This window comes from Phaenicophaeus curvirostris, chromosome 10, assembly GCF_032191515.1.
Source record: "Phaenicophaeus curvirostris isolate KB17595 chromosome 10, BPBGC_Pcur_1.0, whole genome shotgun sequence".
In the NCBI taxonomy this organism is placed as follows: Eukaryota; Metazoa; Chordata; class Aves; order Cuculiformes; family Cuculidae; genus Phaenicophaeus; species Phaenicophaeus curvirostris.
In genome coordinates, this window is record NC_091401.1 from 2,334,201 (window position 1) to 2,350,588 (window position 16,388).

Consider the following 16,388-nt stretch of genomic DNA (forward strand, 5'->3'; position numbering starts at 1 on the left):
GTCGCTGCCTTGGTCATCTAAAACAGCCTTTTGTGCTTTTTTGTTAGTAATTTTGTTTGTTACTATTAATACCAGAATGAGTTTTCTGAAGAAACTTATAAGCCATTTAAAAAACGGCAGAACACTGCAGTGAGACAGAGAACACTAATGAGATGTTGTTTCCTTAGGAGCTGCTACGTCTGTGGCTTACGAGGTGTACTTCATGAGAAAGCTGTGGCTGAATGTAACTCCTGGGAAGGACCTGAAAGCTGATTCTATTTTTCATTACCATCAGGTAACCAGTTCCTTAAAGCATAAACATCATGGCAGGCGATGTGATCCAAGAAACACTCCTGAGACATTAAGCCTGCTGGAGCATTGCAGTCTCCCTCCCCAAGGCCTGCAGTATAGACCCTCCCAAGGAACGCCTGTGGAGGGCACAGCTCAGCCTCAGGGGCAGATTTCATTCTCATAGTGTTCACCCCGCATTTTGCTTATGTTCGGAGCACAGCTCCCTTACCTCATTGTTCCCTGGAGGTGCTCGTCTTGTTCCGTAATTGTATGGAGGATCAGAGACTGGGTTGTGTTGGGAAAGACCTTTAAAGACCATCCAAAGAACTTTCAGAAGGCATCAAAAGTTCTTGAGATGCCCTTGGACTGTGTTTAGCAAGACTCGCATCCTGACCTCACAGATCTAGTGTACTTAAGTCAGTGCTTGCTTCAGCCTGTTCTGTCTGGATTCAGAGCTGATCTCTTCCAGGAGCTGCCGAAGTACCTCAGAGGCTACCACAAGTGTTCCAAGGATGAAGCTGTCCAGCTGGCAGGGCTGATTTATAAAGTGCGCTTCAACAATGACCACACACAGCTGGCAACCATCCCCAAAATCTTGAAGGAGCTGGTGCCAGACAATCTACTCCGGGCAATCTCACCAGATGAGTGGAAGAAGGTAAGAACATCAGCTTTCACTAATCATACTGCTTCCACAGAGCTTTATGAGAAAATAGACATTGAGAGACATGAAGAGATGCTGCTGGATGTTGCCATTTTGCCTCCTACAATCCAGCTTTTGCATCCTCTCTATCAAACCTCTGAAAGATATCTGCAGCCCTGGACATCCAATTTGAGACAAGCATTTTTCTTGGAGACAGCAATCTGTTTTCAGTGCCCAGAAGATTATAGAGAGGAAAGTCACTGATGGGACTGGGGATTTGAGGACCTTGTAGAGAAGCAGAAAATTAAAGATGTGTCCTAAATATTTCATAGTTTGGCCAGCAAGTCACCTTGCACCACGTGCACACTACTCATAGCAAAAGGATCCTTCTTCCACCTAAACGTAAGGAAGTTTCAGCAGGTACTTATCACTTAGCCACCAAGGACAACACAACACACTATCTCAAATACAGAGTGGAAATTCACTCTAAATGTATCACCAGAAAACGTGATATGTGTCTGTGGGTGTTGAACACTGGGTTTCTCAAGGTTGTTTCATCCCATATTGCCCCTCTGCCCTGAAATCCATTCCCTTGGGCTCCTGGGCTTCCTTCAGCCAACTCATTAGTAAGGAACATTGGGGAGGTTCTGGCTCCACTTTGCCCCATGGCTATTTTCACTTTCAGTGTCTTCTGCTGCTGTGGGTACAAGCCTGATCCTGGTGATGGTCTGACGCTGTCTTTAGTGCTAATGCTGGGCTTCAGAAACCTGCCTATCTCCAGCTGAATAGGCTTTGCATCCTTTTTTCTAAACAGAGCATTACTGCAGCATATAGCAAACATGAAGGAAAAACCGTGGATGAGGCCAAAGTTGCCTTCTTGAAAATGATATATCGATGGCCGACGTTTGGATCAGCTTTCTTTGAGGTGAAGGTAGGTTTAAAGGCCTGTACGAACAGCTTTGGCAGTAAAGCAGCCCTGGGGGATATGGACTGACTACAATTCCATATCTGTGAGAGAACGCATTATAATTCTGGCTTCCCGTCATCCACTGAGGAAAATGCAGTTCCTTCAAAGCAGGGAGATGGGTTTTTAATCCCTTCTGAACTGTGCCCGTTGTTTTCTGGTGATGTTGTTGTTCCAGCTGTAATACTTAATATTACAACTATGCAGCAGATGTGGTCTTCAGCTGTATACTTAGCTGTCCTGTCATCGTTCTCCACTACAAAATGCTGTAAAATCTCTGAGGACTCTTCCCTCAGAACAGAACTGTACTAATCCTCTCACTCTGCAACTGATACCTCCAGGAATCATTTCCCACTTGCTACCTTTAATTTCTCCCCACTAGTCTCTTCACTGGTTTGCAACCAACCATTAAGCCTATTACCTAGGAAATAACGGACCCAATTCTGTTTTTACATAACAGCTGCCCAAGTCATCAATATATGGCCAAGAAGGTTGTCCCTAACAAGAGTTACATGACACTTAAGAGCTTGATGTTTCAGTGTTTATTTGGTAAAGAGAAGCAGCAGCACTGGACGCTCTTAGAGGTCACTAGGCACCTAATATGGATCATTTTTTCATTTTGTGCCTATCTTGCTCTGTTCCTTCTTTACAGCAAACCTCAGAGCCAAATCTCCCTGACATTGTGCTGATTGCAATCAACAAGCAAGGGGTGTCACTGATTCATCAGAAGACAAAGGTAACAGTTGCTTCTTAAGAGTCTGTCTAAGGAGGGATTTAACTGACTGTGCCAATTTAGGGACAGCAATAGGATCTTCTCCTCAAAGAGGAGCATCCACAATGTCCCTGGGCAACCCGTTCCAGGGCCTCACCACTCTCATGGTGAAGAAATTCCTCCTTATGTCCAGTCTCAATCTGCCCTTCTCCAGTTTGTAGCCATTGCCCCCAGCCCTATCCCTCCAAGCCTATGTAAAAAGTCCCTCCTCAGCTTTCTTGTAGCCCCGTTCTGCGTTATTGCCTCAAATCACTTCTCTGCGGTTTCTGCACTGGGAAGGAAGCAGTGCAGAGCATCTCTGAGAAAAGAAGTGGTAATCATGACAGACCTGGGCAAAGTGGTAAGATCGGGCAGGTAGATGGTCAGTGCACTAGAGAATCTGCTTCAGGAAAACACTTTTAGAGAAACCCAAATTGTTTGAAAGATCAGTTTGAAAGACGGCGTTTACCAGCTCCCTAACCCAGACGCTCTGGTCTTACCAAACGCCCAGGTAAAAGCAATTATAAATATCACTATTTGCTTCTATTAAGAGAACAAACATTCAGTGAGTTTTAGGTTATTGAAAATATAATGTCAGTGTGCCAAGGCAAAGATCATCATAGAATGGAAGGAAGTCTCCTTAAGACTCACTTGCTTGGTGAAAATCCAAACCACCACTATTCTGGGTGCAAGACTTACCTTGATCCACTGCTTATCAATGAAATGGGCAAGAAAAAGAATGCTCAGGGTCTACAAGTTTTCTTGCAAAACAGCCCATTTTCTTTCAAGAAATGTTGCATAATTCAGTTTGTTTCCCCTTCCAGGATATTTTAACAGTCTACCCCTTCAATAAAATCTCCAACTGGAGCAGTGGGAGCACGTACTTTCACATGACAATAGGGAACCTGGTACGAGGAAGCCGGATCTTATGTGAGACATCTCTGGTAAGAAGAGTTTTGTTAAGCTATACAAAAGAAACTCCTACTTTTTCCTTTACATCCAGAATTGCTGCAGAACAATCGTGCCAGAACAGATGTTAAAACCAACGCAGATATAAAAAGCCCTCACTGCTAGGTCAATAAAATCACAGTTTAGAACTGATTCAGTGCTTTATAATGCCATCTGATACCAAGCAGCGAACCACAGGGACAAGAGAAAATAGTAATTTCCCCAATTCTTCCCATACATCAAAACTCTATCTATCTGAAGCATAAAGAAAAGATTGCACTTACCCAGAAAGCTACGTAAGAGGCTTTTTTTTCTCGCATGGTTTGATCCGTCTAGGCACTAACACCGCCTTGTAAGATTTTACACTTGTCAGTGAGCGGTACCACCTTATAAAAAATTGATTTCAGATTGTCCACAGACTCAGGCAAGCATCGCCACATTGATATTTAAAGGCAACTTTGTAATGATAACATAAAAATATTCAAGGGCTGACTTGTCTCACAGAAAAGCTTGGATTCCAGAGTAAAAGACGTCAATGTACAGAACACAATTGTAGTTTGAATGACAAGGACACAGTGGAGCTACGCTCTGTAAAGTTTTGTAAATCTATGGAGGGAAGAGTAGAAGAAGGAATAGATAAACAATTATCAAAACAGCAATAGCTGTTGAAAGAGGAGATGTCCATGCAGGAGAGAGCCTAAGAAGAAGATGAAAGAGGGAGGAAATGATAGTTATTTTTGCTTCTGGAGCTCTTTGAAAGACTAAGAATCTTCTCTTCTGACAGGGTTACAAAATGGACGACCTGCTAACATCCTACGTACACCTGCTAATGAATGCTGTAAACAAGCAAAAGAACCTCCCAGCCTGAGGGGGGTGGAAACAGAACCCACGACCTCTATCTGTGCCAAACTACCTATAATTTCATCTCCCAGAAGAAATGCCATTTAAAAAATATTAGTCTCGATCAGTCTTCTGACTGTACACTGAATGAACTGCGCTGCTGAAGTACAACCACAAGAGAAGATCAAGGGCACACGTGCTTTCAAACATTTGTAACACTTGTCTGTCTTAGATGTAGGATAAGAATTCCATTCAGACTTTGGATGTAGAGAAAGTTTAGCTGGATCTTAAGATAATATGGGGGCAGAAGGAAGAGGAACCCTAATATGAGAGCCTCATCTAATACTGAAAATCTCCATTCTTAGAGAGCCACATATTAACAGTTTTCTTCCTTTTGGAAAGAAAAGGTCCCCTTGTTGCATATGCTCTTACCAAATGCATAAACTCCTTGAGTCTTTATAAACAAAGGGAACGTTACTTCTATTCCTGCTATTGGAAATTCTAAGAGTAGAGAAATACCCTTTAGTTGTAGGGTAACTGGACACGTCAAAAGGCAAGATGAGTTTCATCCTTTTATCACTAGTAGGTGACGTGCTGCAAGTTACAGTAGGCAGTGACAGCCAGTTGCTGTCCGAATACAGCTGTCATTCCTGTGCACTGCTAACTTTGTGGGCTGCCCACTGGTTAACCATTGCCTTGGCTAAATTACATGGTTTTCCTCCTTCTGTGTTTTATAATGCGCTTGGAAACTAAAAACTGCTTTCTTATGCGGTTTCTAGTAAGCATAACAAACCTTGAAATGGGTCTGGGTGTTGGGTCCATTGCTTTTACTCAGTTCCTCCCATTCCAAGCTATAGATTCAGTGCAAATCAGCATACCAGATCTGTTGAAAAGAGATTTTTCTGCTCTACAAAAGTGTTCTCAGCCTGGAGTTATGCAGACATTTGTTCATGAGACAAGAATAGCTTTAATTTCTCCTCTGCTTTTCCATTTCCTGTTTAGCAGGCACTCGGAGTGGTAAAATCCAATTCAGCACTTGTTCATCTCTCAGACCTTTGTAAACACACAACTTCGGCCCTAGAGGAACCAGAGCGTACTCAGAGCATGTAAAGCATCAGCTGAAACCACCCCTCAGACCTCAAGCGCTCCCCTTCCTCAGTGATGAGCCCTCCCTCGCTCACCACGAAACGTGGACTTGTCTTAAAGCTTTTACACCAAGTTCCTTGAGACACGAGCTGGCAGCGCTGGAAGAGCAGCTCTGCTAGATCTCTCACTTTAATTTGCCAATGTATGCACAATGGTTCCCTTTTTCCTTCAGACGGGCGGGTGTGAAATTCAAACGCGAATGGGAGTTTTGTTCATGGGTGGCAGGGAAGAGCCCCACTCTCTTTGTGCATCTAAATGAGTGCCACACTTGTCAGAATAGTTGATCCTTTTGCAAGCAATTAGATATGCCTGTTCTTAACGTCCATTGCTGGCAATGGAAACTTTTGAGACTAATGACTTGGAGTTGTTTTGTTACCCTAGGCCTGATCTGATGGGCTGCAAGGAGCATTCGATACTTCACCTGTACAAAAAGGAATTTTGCAGCCAAACTGTATTGTTTCTGGTTTTTCAATAAACCTTGCAGAAAATCAATCACGATGTCTTTTTTAACAAAAAAAACCCCAAAATATGAATATTTGCTTTAAAGCCTTGTAACCTAAACCTACCAGACATCAGCTACAGCCTGTAAATGATCATAGTGTCCCATCTACTTGTCATAGAATAGTTTGGGTTGGAAGGGACATTAAAGTTCATCCAGTCCCCCCCCATCACGGGCAGGGACACCTCCCACTGGATCAGGTGCCCAAGGCCCATCCAGCCTGACCTTGAACACCTCCAGGGATGGGGCAGCCACAGCTTCCCTGGGCAACCTGTAACACACGCCACCAATGTGCACCGCACTGCCTCGAGCAGGATACCCCTTTCTGCACGTCCTCATCAACAAACAGCACAGACCCAAAACGTGGATTCACCACAACAGTACATTACATCTGGGCAATCCTCAGGGTTCCTCCGATGCACGATGCTGTCTGGCTCAGCATTGCAAATGAGAATCGCTTCCTTTTTTACAGTACAAGAGACAACACTAACTTTTTTTTTTGTATGAAGACATGAAATATATTACAGTTAACTTTATTACAGGAACATAAAAAGGTACAGTACTGCAACACTCCAATCCACAATCCCATGATTTATCTAGACAGCACAAGCAACGTGTGATAAAATGAACGCTCCTCAGAATCCACACTGCTCACCAAGGCCTGAACCGAGGCGAGTAGCTGCTAATCCTTCTACTCAGTCTATACCTCAGCACTTGACAGTGCTTTACAGACTACTACAACTGCATTTATTACATGGCTGGCTGCAATCTATTCCTTCTCCATCCAACCACTTATTAAAAGAGAGTCAGTCACATCAGTTAATACAAAACAAGCAACCCCTAGGCACTCTCTGTACAGAGGCTGAACAATATTTGCCTACGTTGCACAGACTGCTGTCAAAATAAAGACCGGCATGCAAACCCTAGAGAGCAGATTAGGTTGCCGTAAAGAAAGATTGTGAGTGATTAACATACCCTTTGAGTATAAGCAAGCTTCACATACCACGGTTTCTAAAAGCAAAACCATTTTCAAGTGTATTCAGTGAATATTAGTGATTTTAATTCAGTATGTATAAATATGCATGTAAACAATAAATGTATATAATGAGGCAATAGCTTTTAGTAAGTGTAGACTTGTAATAAGTTCAATCTTGATATAAAACTATAAATGTATACTCTCCAGTGGTGTGATACCTCGGATGAATTTGGCCAACATGCCTATTTAGAGCAATGGAAAAAAGCATGCAGCTTATTTCTGACCGAGACTGTGGCTTTATCTAAAAACAAAACCCCCCCAAAACCCAAACCTGTCAGCCTATCAACACACTAAGTGAATTCATGTCTGCATTACATTCTACTTCGTTTTTAAAGAGTGAAGTAGTGGAAGGTGCATTTATTTGAACTTGTTATAGCTATTTCTCCTCCTCCTCCTTCAATTCTGCTCTCCCACAAAACATGTGTCAGTTCACCACTGTGAAAAACTCATAATTTAAGAGGTATTAAGAGAAAGCGATCCTCTGCTGATACAGAAATGAGGGATCATGATGATTTTCCCCCCATTAGTTTAGTTTTTGGAAATTCTCCGAACCTATGGACAGAATCCAAATCCTAGAGAAGTGAGCAGCTTATAAAGAGAATTGAAATCCACTGTCATTCAAAAACTGAAGCTTACTAGGTCTACTCAGTTTCAAACATGAGAGAACATGAAAGCACACGCTAAATCTCTTATGGCAAGTAATTCCATACCCCTCTACACACATGCATTTTCCATTGCTGAACTTGAGAGTGGCCACTGGAAGAATATTACCCATTGCCTGCCAGTTACATAGTGTTTCCACGTTTACCAGTAGCTATGCGGCCGTGTGCTCCTCCCCATCTTCCCAGAAGGCTCAAGACACAAAAGCTGCTCAGATTTAGCATCAGATGTGGCCTGTGACTAAGACGACAGGAACAGGCACGAATGCTCCATGCTGAGAAGCATCTGCATAACATACCGAACCACACCGAGATCTATAATTCTTGTGCTTTGTGCTGTGAAACCAATGCCAAGGAACAGACTTCCAAGACCGGTCTTTGCAGTGGCCACACTGCTGCACCAAAACGCGTGCTGCTCTTTGTGCCCCTAACTAAAAGGCCACTTAAAGGATGGTGTGAGAATAGCAACTAGCCTCATCCTCTTAAAGCAGTGACAAAAGCAGCTACCATTACTGTAATCTACAGCACATATGGGTCAGAAGAGGACGGAAGAGTTCTACTGTTAAAATTAAGGCCTACCCCCTCATCAGCGTTAGTGTAGCTGCAGTTAAAAGCTTATGGTAACAAAAAGCAAAGCAGTTGAAGGAAGCTGAATTAGCAAAGCCAGTGAGCCCCTAAGAGATGGTTGTGTGTATGGGATTCTTCTCTGCACACAGCTGGGATTTCCCACCACTGCTGTTTCATGGGGAGTAGCTGCTAGCACGCTGGCTGTAGCTATCAGTGCTTCAGCTGTTATCTTGTTTGGATCTGCTCTGAGCAGCGCCATGGCTAGGTGGATTGTTGCCCTGATCCAGTTGCTGCTCATACATACAAAAAGTGATGAAACTTTACCTTCTTGCTCGCTAATTCACCTGCGGCTGCAGGATGGTGCCCAGGCCCAGCTGCTGCGCTCCTCTGACCTACTACACCACCCACTTTCTAGAAGATTTAAATCATGCAAGGGACAGCAGCCTTCCAGTGCCTTTCCTCCTGTCCACTTTGCAAAAAGGGCAGATGCAGTCTCCTTCTATTCTTGGAAAGGGATTTTCACACTGCTCAGCTCAGTTCAGTAAAAGAAACTACAGGGAACACCTCCAGAGGTTTCAGAAGCTCACCGTGACCATACAGCACACAGGTGGACTTCAGAACAGCACTCTGACCCCTAAGGAACTATCAGGAATGTTGAAAGTCAGTACATTTCTCAGCACCTTGGGTTGTACTAGCAGAGGCAGCAGGACCAGTGAAACCTCACCGGTGACAGGCAAAACTAGAGGGCAGAGCTATACGCTTAAGACTTAAGAGACTCGTGTCTGAGGTCCTCTCTTTAAGTACTCTCAGGCTGTGAGAAGAAATGTGAGGGGAAAACTCTTCTTTGGGTGAAATTTAGAAGAAAAAAATTACTACTTGGGTTTTTTTCTGCATGAAACCACATTTGCTACAAATCCCTTCATGTAACTGGGCTTTCTGAAGTACGGCCTGTGAATGCTCATCTTTCAAAGAAAGTGAGAAGGACTGGATTTGAAACTGAAGCACTTGAGTTGGTACCATATGATCAGCTGTCTTACCATTAGTCCTGAGCCGAACACGCAGCAGTGCAGATGCCACAACTATAGGTTCCTGGGCTCTCCCAGTAAATCTGCAAACCAGGACTGCAAAGCATCCACACGTGTTCACTAGGATCTGACCAGAACGTCTGGTGTGTAGCAAGGAGTGGCAGCTTTCAGAATATTTGCCTATGTAGTAAAAAATTAAAAACCATCCTCACCCAGGGCAAGACGACAAATTTTTATACTTAAAATCATAGATTCACAGAATAGTTTGGGCTGGAAGGGACCTTAAAGCCCATCCAGTTCCACCCCATGTCACGAGCAGGGACACCTCCCACTGGCTCAGGCTGCCCAAGCCCCATCCAACCTGGCCTTGAACCCCTCCAGGGATGGGGCAGCCACAGCTTCCCTGGGCAACCTGGGCCAGGGCCTCCCCACCCTCACGGTGAAGAAATTCCTCCTTCTGTCTAGTCTAAATCTGCCCCTCTCCAGTTTATGCCATTTCCCCTCGTCCTGTCGCCAAGAGCCTTCATAAAAAGTCCCTCTCCAGCTCTCTTGTAGCCCCTTCAGGCACTGGAGGTACTTCAACTGAAAAAGAGCAAACCCCACATTTCTTCCATGCCTACACTCAACAACTGTTTCCAAATGATTTAGACTATAGAGGAATGGAGACAGAACTACAGTTCAACTGAGGAAGGAAAGACTGTGCACAATCTAACAAAGGCAGGATAAGTTGTTATCAGTGAATTAATAACCAGCCTGTAAATTGCTTGAGCGGAAAACACATTCCTTTTTCTGCCAGTGTTAATAGACAATTACATGAGAAAAGGGATAGGCAAGATGCAAGCTACGTTACCAGAAGCAGGGGAAGGTACTACTTATCTTTTGTTTCACTTGTTCTTATTAATTGCCTCTGTAATCAACAGCTGCTGTGAGCAGCAGTTTATTACTGTAAGAGTGAGGTCAGTAGACTGACAGATCTGCTTAAGCAGAGTTTAAATCCAGAGCTTTGGGATGTGCCTTCTTGGATGCCAGCTCCGACAACTTCTTCAGGCGTTTCTTCAGCTCCAAGGGGAATTTCTCATAGCACTTCTTGCATACAGGCTTCATGTCAAACTCCACAAACTTATTCCTTTAATACAAAGAACAGCGAGCTATTAGATCTCTGTAAATGCTGTTGTCTCTGTTCTACTGCACATATAAAACAATTCACTTCCTTGTCTGGTCACGTAAATGCAGAGACTGGGCTCTTATCAGGGAACCAAGGTCTTTAGATTTGCTACTTAAACAAGGAGCAGACTTTGCTATATATTTTCATGTAACAGTCTAGAATTTGTTGTTCTGGTAGAATGGAAGGGTCACTTCAAAGGCCCTCTTTGTGATGAACTAGAGCTCCTGCATATACAAAGGCCACGGGGGCCAACCCAGCATAAGAGGACAAGCGTTTGAACATGAGAAAGGAAAATGTAGGACTGCTTTGTTTTCTTTCCCTATTATATGTATTTGAGGTAAGCACCTTAACATTGCTTTCCAAAATAAATATTGCCATTGAGGGGAACATCCAGACTAAGGAGACAGGGAGGCTGCAGGCATTTCATGACAGGCAGGTACTGCAAGTTTAAAGCCTTCCCTCTGTACTGCTGAATGAGTTCTCCTCTTATCCAGCCTTCTTACAGAAACTTAGAATGGTCTGACTTGGAAGGGACCTTAAAGATCATCCAGTTCCACCCCTGCCATGGGCAGGGACACCTCCCACTGGGTCAGGCTGCCCAAGGCCCATCCAGCCTGGCCTTGAACCCCTCCAGGGATGGGGCAGCCACAGCTTCCCTGGGCAACCTGGGCCAGGGCCTCCCCACCCTCACGGTGAAGAAATTCCTCCTTACGTCTAGTCTAAATCTGCCCCTCTCCAATTTAAAGCCATTTCCCTTCATCCTATCACCACAAGCCTTTGTAAAAAGCCCCTCCCCGGCTTTCTTGTAGCCCCTTCAGGCACTGGAAGGTCGCTATAAGGTCTCCTGGGAGCGTTCTCTTCTCCAGGCTGAACAACCCCAACTCTCTCAGCCTGTCCTCATATGGGAGGTGCTCCAGCCCTCGGATCATCTCCGTAGCCTCCTCTGGACCTGTTCCAACAGCTCCATCTCCTTCTTATGTTGAGGATTCCAGAACTGGACACAATACTCCAGATGAAGTCTCATAAGAGCTGAATAGAGGAGCAGAATTCCTTCCCTGGACCTGCTGGCCACGCTGCTTTGCATGCAGCCCAGGACATGGTTGGTGTTCTGGGCTGTGAGTGCTCATTGCTGGCTCATGTCGAGCTTATTATTACAGAACAGATGACTGAAGGAAAATACACCAGGGATGAAGCTGAGTCCCAGCTCCCTTCTAGTTCTGAAACCAGGTGAATTATAAGCACCTGCTCACAAGAAGAAAAGGTCTATTGCTGCTCAGAGAGACACTGGCTCATGGCTCCCCAAGGCTGATACCCTCTGCCTTAAGGGCAAATGTCTTATATGGTCCAAAATATAAACACCAACTTACTTCAGCGTAAGCTTGATGTTGCAGGTGGAGCAGGAGAAGCAATTCACACACCAGGCTTTGTTAAGGGCCGATACCACTGTAAAAGGAAAAGCACAAAATTAAAGGAAACTGACTAATTATTTGAATTCAGATTTGTATCCAAATTCAAATGAGGCCAGATGTGAAAAGAAACACTGGTGCCTTGCAACTGTGGGACTGCAACAGCTGCACTAACAAATGGAGCGGGGACAGCAACCCAAAACAAGGAGAGAACAAATCTTACCGTCTCCCTCGATCACGTGGCTGCAGTTGTAGCAAACATCTCCAAAGAGCTGCACAACAAAAGAAACGAGAACAGGAACTCATGTTACTGCCTATTCGGGCTCCCCAAATTACACAGCTGGTGTGAACACTAGATGCTAACAATGAAAGAACTCCCAGACGTTGCAGTAGCCCCCAAATATACCAATTTAAATCTTCTGAATAACTTGTCATACACTTGCCAAATAGTCTATGTTCCTTTGGATCTCACACCACTAAATACTACAAAACCTTTTTTGTCGATGCCTCACACTCTACCACTGTTATGGGATATTAAAGTCCTGTACATGTGGCAATTTGGAGAAAAGAGGATGGGTAGAGCATGATGCTTACTGTAGACAAACGTCTCCTGATGCTGAACTATCAACATCATAATAAAGCCTAGAGCTACTTTCAAAACAGTAACACTTATCTTTTATTTAAGAAAGAGACTCAGTAATTGTCAGAAGACAATACCATAGCTGTTCTCTAGAGTCACACAGAAATTCAGGTTGTGATTAGCTTTTTCTTATGCTTTAGACAGTACAACCTTTATCTTAGGCCCATGGGAGCAAATAATTATCAAATAAGTTCACACAAATAATTTTGGAGCAGAATTGCAGGGATTTTAATCATGACTCATTGTCATTTCTATTCTGTTCTGAGCATCACTTTGCACATCTACCAAGAAAAAACTTTTCCTGTTAAATCTCACTAATTTCTTAGTATCGCATTGCCTCTACAAATTCTTATTATGTAAAATCTGCACAGCTTTGCATATGAAAAATGCAAAAAAAGCATTTGCCACTCAGAGCAAGTACCTACAATATAGATGGCAGAATTTACCTGGTTATAGTGAGTTTCACAATAAGCTAGTCCTTTCTTCTCATAGTGTCGGTGCCCCAAGAACGGCTTCTCACATTTGGCACAAACAAAATGCTGTGAAAGGAAAAAAGGAGGTTCAGTAGTAGGCTAAGTGCCTTTTCCATCACCAGGGAAAAACTTGCATGGCTACAAAACATGGCTCACAATATGAGAATCTCAGAAAGGTTTGGGTTTCCCTCACAGGAAAACATTTCTTCCTAAGATCTCATATCTATCTCCCCTCTTTCAGCTTCAAATCTTTACCCCTTAATGCCTTAATGAAACTCAGACAGGAAAATCTATATGGAAGTAAAAGAAAAGAGGAAATATTTAGTCTACTAGAGTATTTATGCATTGTATTAGAGATAGGCAGAAGACCTGCTGAAAAGGCAATCATCTTGGGTCTACAGTGATAGACTTGTGGATTATTATCTTGCTTGTTTCAGAGAAGAGAAACAGGAACACCAAATGCGTCTGGTTTGAATGCACTTCAGATAAGCAGCGTCATATCTCTCAGTTCAAGCATTAGGAGGCTTAAATCACTAAATTAATAAATTGCTAAAAAACTTCAGAGCAAGCTGTGATGACTCAGCCAAAAGTTATAGAAACGATGAGCTGGAAAGGCTTAAAAAGCAAGAACTGCACTGGCTGTGCCTACATTACAACTTCTGACATTGTTATGAACCTGCTAACTGGGGCTGGAGAGGATATATCCAAGTACACCAAAGTAAATATGTAAATTAATTAGTAAGTACGTGCTGTTCAGTGAACAAGATTCTGCAAGAATCTTTACAATGCAACTCAGGCATTTTCACTGCTGTGAAAGCACGGCTTGCTTAGGCAACCATGATGACCCTGCTGCATTCATTCATTCACAAAGTGAAGACGTAGGCGACTGGGTTTTGCCTGAATTCATATATTACAGATCACAGCTTCCAATCAGCACTAGTCCTTCACCAAAACGGCTCCAAAAAGGAGCAAAAGGGACTTTCAGACTCAGAGAGGCCTCACCTCAACGTGCCATTGCTTTCCCAGAGCATTGACCACTCGTCCCTCAATGGGCCTGCGGCAGGCTCCGCAGATGGGGATCCCCATCTTGTCATGGCAAGGCAGGCAATACAGTTCTCCCTTCAGTTCCCGGGCCTCAGCAGTCAGCTCCTTCCTGAAAACACAAACATATCCCTGAAGTAAGAACACCAAGTGAAGCTCTTCAGGATGAGGTTTTGGAAGACTAAAGTTGAAAAGTTTATTAACTTCCACAATGGTCGTGCTACAAACACAGAGCCATTAGGTTAGGCTAGTGAAATACAATCATTGTCAACTCATCTCTCTAAATTTGCTTTCTTGGCTTGCCAGAGAATAGAACATACGTGGAATATCATGCCTTTGGCTGGGTACTCTGGCAGAAAGACGAGGTGCTTTTACATAGAACGATGCGGTGTTACGCTGTTGCTGAAGGGGACAGCCCTGGCACAAGGAGTACTAATAGTGCTCAACACTGAGCCATTTACTTTATTTTTCAGCACCGTTACCCATTCCAGGGCAGTCCTGTGCTCCAGCTGTAGTGCCTTCACAATAAATAATTCCGGTCAGACAGGCAGCATGGTAATGGACTTGTGCCAGAAGACTGACACAGCTCACCGAGTCATCTTTCTTTTCTACCATTGAACGCAAAGTAAAACTATCTTGAATAGGATCATAGGATAGTTTGAGCTGGAAGGGACCTTAAAGATCGTCTAGTTCAAACCGCGCTGCCCTGAGCAGGGACACCTCCCACTGATCAGGCTGCCCAAGGCCCATCCAACATGGCCTTGAACACCTCCTGGGATGGGGCATAAATAGTCTGGCAACAGCTGTCTTTGGATGACACTATTGCTGTCATACACACACAGCCTTTGAGGTAAGTTTACACCAAGGCGCTGCTTTCATCTTCAGTATAAAATAGTGTCATTCCAACTTAGATTAATAAGAACACTGAATGGCAAAATAAAGCTGAAGTTCCTGCAGGATTTCCAAGTTTCTCTAGATTTCCCCCCACAATTTCTGCTCGTTCAACCATGTGAATGCAGCAAAGCTGAAGCCTTGGAAAGGAGCATCTCTTTTGTTATCAGAATTTAGAATACGAGAACTTACCCACAGTGGGTGCAATTGAAGTGATCTGGGTGGTAGGAATCATTCCTAAACATCAGAGGCTGCTCATCAATTATCAGGTGGCACTTCTGACAGATGTACTTGCCCAGCCCCTTAGCTTTTTCACGGTTATGGCATGGCCTGCATAGATGCCTGGTTGAAGAAGGAAAATATTACGAAATTCTTTCTCCTGAAAGAACATAAATCGCATGCTGTAAGAAGCACTTTATTTACCAGAGTTGTCTTCTGAGCTCAGACTAGATGTCATTTAGTTTAGTGTCCTGTCTTTCACACCAGCTGCACAAACAAGCATATGCGGACAGAGCAGTCAGAGTTGTATTTCCTTCGAATACTCCTCCAGCATTCACTGATTTGTATCCTATCAGTAATATCACCCTGTCATTCTTCTAGGTATCCTTTCCAGTTCTTCTGGATCCTTTTTGAGAGGTGGACAAGGAAAGGTGGCAACACCCTCTCTCCATAAAAAAACATGGGATCCAGCCGTAACAGAGGCATTACAGTACAGACCAGGGGGAGTCGAGGACAGAGAATAAAAGCTATTAAACCAAAGCACATTGCTCAAATGCCTTTACCGTGGCTGGATTCCTTAGTTTTCAATAGCTAGGACAAAGTTAAAAAAAACAAAGAACTATGTGATTTTGCACTTTTATGTGGTAAAGGTAACTTTACCTAAAGGTAACTCCTATCACACAGATTCATAAAATCTCTCAAGTTGGAAGGGACCCATAAGGATCATCAAGTCTAACTCGCTGCTACTCACAGAACTACCTAAAGCTAAACCATATGACTTTTTCTAGAACACATTACAAGTACAGTCCTAAACAGGCAGAAAAGACAAATTTCTGGTAGAAAAACTTCTCTAAAGGCTAAAGAAATCCACCAGTTTTATACCAATATTTAGGAGTTCTGAGGAGAAACTGTCCAGTTTACTTGCGTGTTGCCTCCCCCTCTAGCTGAAGTGCTGCAGACTGGGAAGAACTGATAATAAAACAAAAATGACAGAGGAGTGACTTCTGTGGGTTTTCTTGTCACAGAACAGACAAGCCTGCTTAAATCCTTTCACCACACTGCTATGTGAAACACTTGCAGAGACTTACAGGTCATTCTCAAAAGACACCACAGAAAGGGAAAAGATCAAATGAAAAGGGTAGATTTATGGCTGGAGTGGTGGGTTCTTTGCAGGGGCCCTTCCAAAATTCTGCTGCGATGAATCACTT

The 16,388-nt window shown here is 43.6% G+C and overlaps 2 protein-coding genes across 5 annotated transcripts in view; one reads left to right on the top strand and one right to left on the bottom strand.

The window, feature by feature from the left end:
- MYO7B (myosin VIIB) overlaps positions 1-6,041 on the top strand; it is a 50,290-nt gene extending 44,249 nt beyond the window's left edge. The window contains exons 45-50 of the mRNA XM_069864934.1: positions 168-274; positions 740-925; positions 1,725-1,841; positions 2,527-2,610; positions 3,450-3,569; positions 4,358-6,041. Of these exons, the coding sequence (XP_069721035.1) occupies positions 168-274; positions 740-925; positions 1,725-1,841; positions 2,527-2,610; positions 3,450-3,569; positions 4,358-4,441 (698 nt within the window). The 3' untranslated portion in view covers positions 4,442-6,041. The remainder of the gene's footprint in view (positions 1-167; positions 275-739; positions 926-1,724; positions 1,842-2,526; positions 2,611-3,449; positions 3,570-4,357) is intronic.
- A 512-nt stretch (positions 6,042-6,553) lies between these two features.
- Positions 6,554-16,388, bottom strand: part of LIMS2 (LIM zinc finger domain containing 2) — a 36,690-nt gene continuing 26,855 nt past the window's right edge. For all 4 annotated transcript variants that reach the window (XM_069864994.1, XM_069864992.1, XM_069864995.1 and 1 more), the window contains exons 5-10: positions 15,154-15,303; positions 14,032-14,182; positions 13,003-13,095; positions 12,140-12,188; positions 11,878-11,953; positions 6,554-10,471 (exon numbers count right to left, since the gene is read on the bottom strand). In XM_069864994.1, coding sequence (XP_069721095.1) covers positions 10,324-10,471; positions 11,878-11,953; positions 12,140-12,188; positions 13,003-13,095; positions 14,032-14,182; positions 15,154-15,303 — 667 coding nt within the window. In that variant the 3' untranslated portion in view covers positions 6,554-10,323. The remainder of the gene's footprint in view (positions 10,472-11,877; positions 11,954-12,139; positions 12,189-13,002; positions 13,096-14,031; positions 14,183-15,153; positions 15,304-16,388) is intronic.